This window comes from Manacus vitellinus, unplaced genomic scaffold, assembly GCF_001715985.3.
Source record: "Manacus vitellinus isolate BGI_N305 unplaced genomic scaffold, ASM171598v3 scaffold_44_pilon, whole genome shotgun sequence".
NCBI lineage: Eukaryota > Metazoa > Chordata > Aves > Passeriformes > Pipridae > Manacus > Manacus vitellinus.
In genome coordinates this window covers 2,885,050-2,896,923 of record NW_021940565.1, presented here as the reverse complement: position 1 = coordinate 2,896,923, position 11,874 = coordinate 2,885,050, and the positions used below count along the sequence as shown (strand labels likewise).

The 11,874-nt window shown below is 50.8% G+C and overlaps 1 protein-coding gene across 1 annotated transcript; it reads right to left on the bottom strand.

Moving 5' to 3' along the window:
* Nucleotides 1–1,120: 1,120 nt before the first annotated feature.
* On the bottom strand, nucleotides 1,121–11,861 carry VAMP4 (vesicle associated membrane protein 4). The gene is made up of 7 exons (XM_008933929.3): nucleotides 11,732–11,861; nucleotides 10,384–10,430; nucleotides 10,015–10,065; nucleotides 3,467–3,567; nucleotides 2,881–2,960; nucleotides 2,645–2,696; nucleotides 1,121–1,642 (listed from the first exon to the last, which is right to left on the bottom strand). Exons 1-7 carry the CDS (start codon nucleotides 11,795–11,797, stop codon nucleotides 1,614–1,616), a joined length of 426 nt encoding a protein of 141 aa, XP_008932177.2. The 5' UTR covers nucleotides 11,798–11,861; the 3' UTR covers nucleotides 1,121–1,613.
* Nucleotides 11,862–11,874: the final 13 nt, after the last annotated feature.

Genomic DNA, 11,874 nt, shown 5'->3' with positions numbered 1-11,874 from the left:
TCATCCACGTTCTTGATCCCTTGCACTCAGAGAGTAGCCAAAGGCACAGGCAGGATGATTTTTGTCTCTTCCACTGGGTGCATGATCTTAAAACCAGCCTATACTTTAGGAGGAAAAACCCAGCTTGGCTTTCTGGTTCCCACCTGCAGAGATCAGGGCTCACAGAGGGGAAAAGCCCTGTTTATATTCCAGCTGGGCAAACAGAGCTTGTAATCACATCTAGCCCTCCAGCCTGCTGTGCTCACTCTTAATCCCCTTCCCTGCATGGGGCAGCACCACGACTCAGGTGGAAACTGTGTACAAGGTCCTGGGGGCAGGTTCAGAAGGGGAGCTGGGACACAGCACTGGGAATTCTCTGGGGCACCATTTCCCCTCTCCAGTATGATTTCAAACATGTGCTAAGCAGGACAACTCTTCTTTCATCAGAAAAGAGCAAAGAGAGAACCAGGAGAGCTTGATCTTAGCTCAGCTAAAGTCACAGGCTCAGGGCTTGAAAGAACAAGGGTCCCAAAAATAAAGGGCTGACAGAAATGCCACCAACACCTGAGACCAAGGCTGGAGACAGCCAAAACCCCCACAGTCCCACCCATGACTGGAGGAGTTCAGCTCCTTTTTATCCCAGCACAGGGACCCCTACAGCTCCCAAAGCATCCCAGCACATGTCTGAGAACAACCCCCATCCCACTGGATCACAAGGAAGCAAAATGGGCTGGCATTGGGACTGGGACCACAACATCAAGGGAAGGGGTCTGAATATGAAGTAAGCTCATTGCCTGTGCACTGGTTTCAGGAGAGTTGCTCTTCTCCTGCTGTGTCTGTATATAATGGTGCTTATTGCTGGGCTTTACACACACTTCTTGCTTTTGGTTAAGAAAACACAGAAATGGCCCATTCCCAGGGACTCCCGGCCGTGGAGAGCCCTGAATGTCCTCCAAAACTTTATCAGCCGTGCAGAAACTCCACATGTACAGTCAAAAATAGGTTTACTGGAATGTCTTTAGTCACAGCTGTAAGCAGCAATACTGAAAACACTGAGCTTGTGCATTCCCATGGCAGGACCAGAAAGTCTTCTGGATCGTAAAACCGAATTTCTTTTTTTTCCTCCTTTTTTTTTTTTAACACAAAAGAAACAACACCCTTGCAGTTCTCCACAGAAGAGCCAGTTTCCTGTAATATATTGCTATGTTTCTCTTCAGACATTTATCCCCTCTTTTTCTCTGATTAAAGGACAGAGTCCCCTCTGCCTTCCACAGCAGGGAGCTTCTTGAACAGTATTATTATTAATATTACAACTCAACCATATATACAGATAGATTGTAGTGGCAAGTAGCCAGCTCCAAACCAGAGACCCAGAGTTCCCCAAAACAGGCGATTTGGGATCCGAATCTTCTGTTATAAAAAATAAGTCTGACGGGAGGAACAGGTACTCGACCGGAAAAGGGCTGTTTGGCAGTTCCTAAAACGCTCCGTTAGAACTGGCCTCTTGCCACCTCCTCCTGCTCCTTGCTCCCGGGAGAAAAACAGCTTCAAAGCTATATACAGATATCTCACTTAAATTACACAGCAGTCTGGACATCCCAGAGGCTGCTCCAGCGAAGCCTCCAGCTGCCCCGTCAGGAACGGTACTTCAGGACTATGGGTACTGGAAAACACAAAGGAACAAGCTCTCACCACACACCGTCCTGTGCAACACCCGGCCCTGCCAGGGAGCCCCCTCCCTGTTTCTGTAGAGACAAACACTGAGCAGCTGCGAGCAGGAGTGTGTTCCCAACCTCAAGCTAAAGCAATCTGCTGCCTGCACACACACTAGACAACATATCCTGCCACCTTCATCTCCTTCCAGCTTCCCAAAATTAAACCAGATGGGATTTTCCATCAGTCTCTCTCTCTCCACCCTGCTGCCAGCTCTGCCTCTCTCTTGCTGCAGGCTGTGTGTCAGAAGGACAACAGGCCGTGAGGGCTTTGCTGAAGGAACATGGACAGTTGCAGAGCTGCCCCCGGCCACTTCAGTGGGAGGAAAACCCTCCAGACCCAGTGGCCCAGAAGGGCTGAGCTGCCATGCTGGGCTGCCTGGATCCCTGGAGCACATCATTCTGCAGAGGGATTAATTACTTCTGCTGGAATAAACACACTCTGGTCATTATTAGCTGTTTGGTAGGAAAACCAGTGACATCTCGGCTCTGGGGAGCTCCAGGAAGGGCAGAGGAAGGGACCAATGGCAAAGCCAAAACAGCTACCTAATGAAAATTAAGCAGCTTGGGGGAAGAGTGTTTGTAGACAGCAGGCTCATTGCAAGATGGCTGATACATGTGGAGATGCCTTTGGAAGACATTGCTTTGGTCTGAAACTTTTCCATTTCCTCCCACCAGCCTTGGCATCAGTCAGTGCCAACCCTGGATCAATACAAGGTTGGCAGGACAGTGCTGGCTTTCTCTGGTCAGTCAGCAGGACTCGGTTTGAGCCTTGCAGGGAAGGGGCACAGAGTGGCCTACAGGCACCACTTGGGATGGCTTAAGGCAGAGTGGGGCCTGATGGAGTGGCTCAGGTGCACTCCCCCAGGGACAAGAGCACCATGGTGGCCCAGCATGGAGCACCATGAATATTTCGATGCCAGACATGGCTGGGGTGATCTGGAGCTACTCACCAATGATCACGAGCAGGAGAATCACCACCACCATCGCTATGATCGCCTTCATCTGCAAGGGGAGCACACAGGCACGTTACACAGGGTGCCTGGGGCACCTGCTTTGACCCAAAAGGGTGCTTTTGCCTTCCAGCATCTTTTCAGCTGAAAAGCAGAGCTTCTCCATCCCCTCCCAGGAGCAGGCAGGTAACCACCCTTCCACAAGCCCACCCCTGCCTGTTCCCGTTCTTGCTCACCTTACAGTCTCGCCACCACATCTGCCTCCGGAGGTGCTTGGCTCTTTTGCTAAAAGCTGCTGCATTGTCTGATAAACTGTCTAGTAAAGGAAAGGAAAGAGGTGATTCAGTGGTGCACACACAGTCAGAGCACCCACTCCTTCTAACTCCACTGAGTTTTATGTAATGAACTCGGTGTTAGGGGAAAAGACCCAACCACAGCGTGATTCACCAAAGCCCCAGCAGGTGCCAGTGTGATGCCCTTCACCAGAGCACGCACAAGACAAGTCATACTGAATTTGCTCTGCAAGCCAGTGGACAGTGCCAGGAGACAGACCAATCTGCCTTTGCTTGAAGGACCTACTAGATCACAGCACACAGATGCCCCCAAACTAACACCTCTGCACAGAGCAGCAGAAGGTGAAGGTGGAAAGAATGTTGGCAGAAAGTCTGATCTGCAGCCCAAGGCTGGGAAACACCACTCCCAAAAGGGACAGCAATACAAGTCCAGGTCTGTCATTAGGTGCTTTCTGAACTGAACCAGATAACCTGGCAAGCAGGCAAAGAGGTGGGGAACAGGCCAGCAGAGCTGCATTTGGGATCGCACCTGATTTATCCTGCAGGTCATCCAGCCGCTCGCCTCTCTCGATCACCTTCGTGATGTTCTCCTGCATGACATCGATGACCTCGTCCACCTGGTTCTGGACACTGGGGCAGAGCACAGAGGGGCAGAGCTGAGCACCACAGGCTGAGCATCACAGCTCAGAGCTGCCCAGAGCTCACCCACAAAAACCAAAGGGCACAACAGTGGAGAGAGGTCAATGGGATGCTGAGGAAGCCAGAGGCACGGGGTGAGTCTCCAGCAATCTCAGGAAGGGCCAGGGAACACAAGGGGCTCAGAGAGAACACTGGGAAGTCAGCAGAATGGGTAACCCTCTGTAACACAGTATGAAAAGGCATTAATTGCTGTTGGTGGGCACCTCTGCTGCAGAAGAGCTCACAAAGGGGGAAAAAGGTATAAAACCCACACCTTATCTTTCTATATTCCATAGAACCTCACACCACACCTTTGCTCGATAACTTGGGGCGAAATCAAATCAAGGTGCACTCCCCTCTCTGGAAACTGAATTACTAAATTAAACCCACTCTGCCAGGGGCATCAAGTGGACAGCAAAGGAATGGCTCACATGAACTAAACCAAGAAATAATTCATCTTCTCACAGGTTATGCAACTCTGTGGGTAGTCACTTCAGTGAACAGTAGCCTAAATCACACCCGGAGGGTTATTAAAAATGTATTTATTCACTCCAGGAAAAAAAAAAAAACACTGGCAAGAGAGAAGAATTTTCCTGGTGGAAAAATACTGCTGCATTCTGGTTTGTATTTTGGAGCTAATACACTTTTATTTTCCTGGAGATAGAAATAAGAATTTCCTTGAGGCCCTGGGGATACAAGACATTGTTTGAGACATACTGTTCCCAAAAAGTCAATGGCAACAGCAGGATCTTGGAGGCAACACTACACACAGGGCAACAAAACAGAAATAGCTCCAGGCCACTCACTCTGCAGCAATCTTAGGTTTGATGGCTTAGGTTGCCTCGATTAAAAACATTTAAGCACTTTAAACATATTGAAATGCATCCAGCAGTACCTAAATATGCAGCACAAATGGGCCACTTCAGCAGCTCTCCACCTTACCCTGAGCTCAGAGCACTTGGAATGACAGGAACAGCAGATCCTCCCCCATGGCCTGGGAAACTGTGGCCAAGACAGACTGGGAGCAACTGGCTCAAGGCCAGTCAATGGGGCACTGCAGAACCAGGAACAGAGCTCTGTCCTAGACCCCATGCTTCTAATTAATTAATTAGAGGTTCACACTGACCCATTTCTCCTGCCTCCCTCCCAGCTGCCTGCCTCTTACTGAGCACACACTTGTGCCGACGAGGAGCAGCTGCAACAAGCAGTAGTGGTCACAATGGAAAAGCACGTGCCTTGCTCACATTTATCTACTGTTCCAAAAGCAGGCAAGAAAAATCATTAAAAGGCTGTTTTCTCCCCAGAAAGCTCTAGGAAGAGCTCCAGATTTTTGAATATGATGGGGTTTCCCATCTTAGCGTTTCAGGTGTGCACTGTGGCCCAGGCAACCCCTCTGAAGCCAGTTTCTGAGTCAACAGGCTTCATATGGCACATGCTGGACTCCAGCAGCAGACATAAAAATTTGCTTTTAGGACAGCACCAGAAAGGAACCTGCCTTCCCTGTGCTGCATCTCAGAGTCCGTGGGAGCAGCATCTCTCTTGAACCCACCTACACCGTGCGGCGGCAGCAGCTCCCACCTTCCACAGTGATGGAGTTCCTTATCTGTAGGGGAAAGGCAGGGATAATCCCTAAACACCTCTCAGCAGGAACCTACCCCGTGCCCAGGAGCCTGTTCTGAGCCACTATTTGTTTTACAAGGTATGAGGTGAGTGGCACAGCTGCCACTGTTGGGAAAACATGGGAGGTGGCGCTGAGGACACAGCCTGATGCTGTCTGGGAAACACGTGGCAGTGCCCTGTGGAGCAAAGGGCCCACCCCACGCAGCCCCCTGGCCCATCCTTGGGACAGCAGCTGAGGAGGAGGCATGTTCTGCAAAGGGGTTTCCTTACCTCGGCACAAGTCCCAGCTCGGAGTCGCCAGCAACACAGCTCCAGCTTGGGGTGAGAGAGGAAAAGCAGAAACATCTGCTACCCCAGATGAGCCAACTTGGCAAAACCTCTGACGCCTTAAGCATCGGCTTCACAGGCAGAAGTCTACATTTGCAGTATGTAAATGTTTCTAAAATCATTTACTGGCTTGAAAGTAGAGATTTCCTCCTACAACGGATTTGTAACCAAGTTATCCTGGTACAACTAACAAGTGGGAGCACACAAGGTCATGGTGCATCCAGGAATGTGCAGAGCAATGCAACACCGCCTGTATCCTTGCCAGTACAGGTGAAAGCCTGGAGAGATGCTGCTGCAGTCCTGGGACACCTCAAAGTGTTGGAGGCAAAGCAGGCAGGTACCTGACTTCAAGCTGCTGTGGTGCATACCAGCATGTGGGAGAGACCTATGGAGCACAGACTCTTACTGCCCAAGCTGCACCTCAGCATCCCCTCCCTTCTCACTTGAGCTGCTGGCAAAACACCAAGAGCCTTTGCTACCTTCCCAAACCCTAGGCTGGCTGTTAACTGTCCCCAAGAGAACAAAACATTTCACAAGTGGAGAATGGAGGCACAGAGAAATCAAGGCTTATAAACTCCCACAAATGTTGAGGTCTTGACCTTCCATGGAACACAGATGCATTTGAGCAGCCCAATCAATACCTTTTGGCATCTGATGTAAAAGAGAACCCTGGGAAAAAACAACAAAACAAAAAACAGGAGGGAGCTGAAAGATGCCCAGCCTATTCATGAGCCCAGCAGTTTCAGAACAAATTCAAAAATTCCCACTAGTTTGGCATGCTTGAGGCTGGAAACTCAAGAAGAATCAAGAAGAAAATATTTTCTTGCTTTATTTGGCAGGAGGGAATGAATCCTCTAATTCAAAACGTATTTCCTGTCGGGGAGCTACTGGCTTTTGACACATACACTTCATGTGCTTCACTCCAGGCAGATTTCAAAGAGAAATAAAATAGAATAAATACCTGCCAGGAAAGGGAGAAAGACAAAAGCATAAAATGTCTCCCACGACCCTCCTTCTTACTAGTAACTGCAAACATGATGCTTTTAACAAGGACAGCAAGCATACACTGTAAGAGCAACAGGAGACCCAGCAGTGCTCAGCTTGGTTTAGACTCCTCTTTTCTTGTGCTCTGCTGTACCAGAGTGGGAGGAATATGCCTTTCCATTTTGGCCATACTGGTTAGGTACTGAAAACTCCCTGGGCTGGTCAGGGTGTTGGGCTGACAACAGTGCTACTGCATTCTCCAGATGCCATGAACAGGCCATGCACACACGCCACAGGATGTGCTGCCCAAGGCTGCTGCTTGTCTCCAGGCTGGCTGTTTACAGCCAGCATGACACACTTCTGTTTTCCACCCCAGCCATATTAATAGTGCTGTGTGTTTTGGTGCAAATGACTCCCAAACGCCCCTCGTTGTGGCAGTAAACCAGGGAAGAGGGAACAGCATGGAGAGCCAGGGCAGATGGAAGGTACAAAGGCAGGAGGCCAGCACTGCACAGAACTGCCTGAGCCACAGCTCAGCAACACTGTATCTATCAGCACAACTATTCCACAAATCCCTGGCTTTAAGTTGCTGCTTCGTCCCAGCTGTGAGGAAAACAGCAGTCTGTGCTTCCCTGAAGCCTTTCAGTCATGGAAAGGATTATTTCCAACAATGATTCCCGTAAACATGGTCTCGGTATCACCTCCAGATGAAAGCCTGCACTGTGGCTGGGGCCCACTGCACAACCAGCCACCTCCCATGAACAGCCAGGCCCTGGGAAGCTGCTGTCAACTCTTGCCTTCAAACCATTCCTCAAACTCTCCCCTTCCTCAGGGCCTGCAGAAAGACAGAGCCACCAAAGCCGAGCCCTGGGGCCAGGGATGCTGGTCACCCCCAGCAGAACAACGAGGGAATCACAGGGACCAAGGCCTGGCTCCTGGGATACCTCAGCAGTGTGCTGAGCCTCAGCACCAGCAGGAACCTGAATCCAACAGCACAGTCTCCAGAGAGCACAAACATCAGCAATGAAACAAGTCAAGCAGTGCAGAAAAGGGGGTGATTTTAGTGGTGCTTTTGAAAAGATGGCCTGTGATTAGATGCTATTGTTCTAAATAAAAGAAATGCAGGTGGAAGATGAACACCCCACTTTCCCCTGAAAAGGCACTAAGAGTTCTCACACACACATATTCAGGAAAGGCAAAGAAAGGAGTTCAGCTTTCCCTAACCTGTTCTTGGTAACTTTGGGGAAAAGGATAAAAGCCTATTAGAAGCTGCCTTTCAGTTCCGGCCCACCCCGGGGATGGGAGCCCAAGGGACCCCATGTGGCCTCTCAGTTACCAGAGGAGAGTCCACCCTAACCAAGCAGTTTCCAGACACATCAGGAGGAAACACAGCACGGAGGGGACTGACACTTCCTCCTGCCACTGTTGCCGACTGTAATTCACCACTTTCCCCTCCGAAGTTTGCAGTGTTCCCCACAGCTGAGCCCGCCTCGAGGGTCTCAGCCACCAAACTCCACCCTGCCTCAAGACCCTTTACTGCCAAGGACAACTAGAAAAAATTTCCAGCCTTGACCCTCACATTCAACATGTTCCACACCTTTGCTCCCATCACTTTTTCCTCTCCCCAGTCCTCCATCCAGTTTCCTTTTATGCCTGTCTTCACACCTCGATCCTCCAGCCCTGTACAGCTACAGCCTCTCTAGCTTTGCCCAGCTATGCCTCAGCTCTCCAAATGCTCAAATTCCTCCTTAAAATGCCTTTTGCTTTTAGTTTTTCAGCAGCTGCCCAACCCTTTCTCTGTTGAAACCAGAGCAAACTGGCTCACTAAGAGACCAGGCATCGATTCATCGGCACAAGATCAGAAACGTAATAATGAGCTCCATGACGAGAAGTGATGAGTGCATGGCACAAGTGCTTATTAAACAAAGCAGTCAGCGTTGATGAGAGCAGAAAATAAACACTGTTCTATAACAGATGTTCTAGATACTGGATAGATGTAGCCACTTGCTACCCCAAGGGACATATTTCATTCCAAGTCCACTATCCAAGCAATCTCTGGCAGCAGGCAAATCTCCGGGGTGTTGGGCATGAGTCACATCACACCTCTGGACCCACCAGTTCCTGGCTGAACACCTCTTTCATTTTTCTTCCCCTTCACAGGTGCAGTGCCATCCTCTACCTAAGCCCACACTCCTGCCTGCCAGGCCAAGGTTGTGGGAAGAGAAGAGCTCCTGTTTTTCCCCACCACACAGGGAAGGCAGAAGATACTGCAGTTCCTGTCCAGCAGAGGAAGATGAAGGGGCAGACATTATACCCTCTCTACTTCATTTACTCCCAGTCAGCCTGGCTGTGCCCTAGAAGGCAGGCTTTATCTACTCTGGCTTATTCCAAGGATCACTTCACCTCTACCAACAGCCTCCTCACACGCTGGAGGGAAGACAGATCCCTGAAAACTCAGGGCACAGTGACCTTCCCCCTGCCTGTCATGTATCTCAAGTGCCCTTTGCCCCTGCAGGTAACGTGGCGAGCAGGCACACAGCAGGCACTGCCTGATGCTGACATGGGCAGTGAGTCATCCCAGAGCTGCACTGGCATCTTCCTGGCATGGAAAACATCCCTCACGAAGAGCCACACTCAGGCTGCAAACAAGACCCAGTCTGAACAGCCCAGTCATAAGGCCCCACACAGAGCTCTGTTCTGGCTCCACAGAGACCAGCAAAGGAAACAGGGCAACACAAACCAGGGGGCTGAGAGTATCCTCCCACTTTTAATTAAGTACCACCACCACATCCCTCACAGGAAAGGGCAGGGAAAACTGGAGCCCTGAACAAGCATCATCCATGAAATGACTCCGTGGGAGGAGGATCCAGAGTGTTCACTCCTTCCTTCTTGCCCTAATCCTCCTCCTGAAATGGTTTCCTGTTTTCCAGCTGCCTTGACTCCACTGAGTCACTCCTCATCTCCAGGTCACCTCTATCAGGTTTTTATCTGGGGAAGAGGCCAGAGGACCAGCTGCTGCCCAAAAAACACAGTGCTGATGTGTTCCTGCCCAACTGCTTTCCTGAAATGTTGAGGAGCATGTTACAGGATGAAGGAAAAAAGCCACAAAACAATAAAAAGTTGTGCTAGTGGAGGCTAAAGTTCAGGGCTCTAGAAAAAGAGCCTCACAAAAGCATGGAACAGCTCACCACCACAACCCAGCAAGGGCTTCAGAAACTCCACTAAACTACTGTGATATAATCTTTTCCCTTTGTCTCTGTCAGCGCTCAACTTCTTGACACCTTGCATCAAATCTCAGATTTCCTTCAGCTGTGGGCACATAGGGTAGGACATAACAATTAGAAGAAAGCAGGGGCAAGGAACGTTCCTGCTAAGAACTACACAGAAATACTTTGGTAAGACAGCAGCAGGGGCTCACAGCACTAGAATAAATTATTATCTATGTGACACTGAGGAACAACAACTTACTGCCTGATCTTGTCATTCCTGGGTCCAAACCTGGGTCCAGAAGGCCCCCTCCTGCAGGCAGAAAAGATCAGTCAGGATGGAGGATACAATGAAAACATGTTTTTAAAGGAGACTCAAAAGATACACAAGAAAGAACCAACGCCTTGTGGATGAAGGATTGTTTTCATAGCTCCCGTGAGTCCCTCCCACGTCTGAGGATATGTGGGACACCCCACCTTACAAAAGGTCACACCTATTAAGACTTAATTCATACTCAATGCCAAGGCTCTGGGAGATCATCCCAAAGGAATCAAAGGTTTTGATTCCCAGTCCCAGAGCTGCAGGCAGGTAGGACATTGCATTCCCAACAGCAGCCGTTCAGGAACTCACAAGAAAAAGTCTTCCTCTTCATCTGAGTCTTCCTCCAACAGGTTCCTCTGCAAACACATTAAAAACAATAAGCAACCACCATGTCACACACATTTCCAGCTCTTAGGATGCAATCAGCAGCCTCTGCCTGCAGGAAGGCTCTCTCTGCTCAAGGGACAGTCCCCAGCCCTGCCAGCAAACACATCAGTGTCGCCCACAGCCACCTTGCGCCGTCCCATCCATGCGGGAAGTCAGATCCACGCTGGCTTTGGAGGACATGGTTTCTCCAGCCATCTGATAGGAGCAGGTGTAAGCACAAGGAAACACACTGGGCTCCCTGGGCAGGGAAGCAGAGTGGTCTGACAGCTCTGCTCTGCTCAGATTTGCTGATCCCACTAGATGGTCCAAAGGCTGATTTTTAAGAGCAATCCCACTGAAGCCTGACAGTTTCGGAAAAAGACGTTTACTAGAATTTGTTTCTCCTATCAGGGCAGCACGGGGTTTACAAACTGAGCTCAGGGCTCCCTGAAACATCTGCTCAGGGTCAAAAATAGTCGATAGGGGGAAATGCCACACTGAAGGCATGGGCCCAGGGACACAGCAGTGGTCCTTGAGGTACCAACAGCTGCTGCTTCCCCCGTGCACAAATTCAGGCCCCCACCAGCAAGCCTGATGATCTTATTTCAAAGCTCCCCTACATTTCCATCCTTGCCACAGTTCCTCAATCAACTTAAGCAACCCGTGAGACCACACAATAGTTCCAGCCGTTGCTTCCCGCAAGGATGAGCAAAGTGCTCTTGGAACTCGGGATCCTCATCTCACTGACAGCTGTTGTGAGCTGCAGCAGCACTTAAGACCACGGTCTAAACTGAGTTTTAGCACAGTGTGACCCCAGGACAAACACATCACGTTAAACCCGCTTTGTCCAACACAGGCAACTGCACCACTGTGACCCGTATCCACTGCCTGAAACGTCAGAGGACCTTGGCACCAGGGGAAGAACTCAGCTGTAAAGCACAGGGCGACTTCACACGAGTTCCCTGGCCAGCTGCGAGACACAAGAGCCAGGACATGCCCATGCCAAGCCCTGCAGAGCGGCAGGAGACCGGAGCACAGCGGGGTCTCACAGCCATAGACATGGAGCAAAGGAACTACAACAGGTTCTCAGGGCAGCCCTTCCCCCTGAAGTGGCTGATTTTACAACCCGCAGGTCGGCTGTGAAGCTCGCACAGCCCCTCACTGACCGAACGCCGCTGTCACAGCGTTTCGGGCTCCGGGCCCCGAAGGGCTGCGGCAGCACAGGGACCCCGGCCCAGGGACCCGCACCGGGGCACCCCGCGGGCAGCACCCGCCCGGTCGCGGCACTCACCCGCTCGCTCTTCACCGAGCCCGTCACCTCGTCGTCGTTCAGGTGCCGCTTGAATTTGGGCGGCATGGCCGGGCTGGGGATGCTTGGAGGAGGCAGCGAGGAGCGGCCGGGTCACCCGCACCGGCGGGCCCGGAGGATGGAAA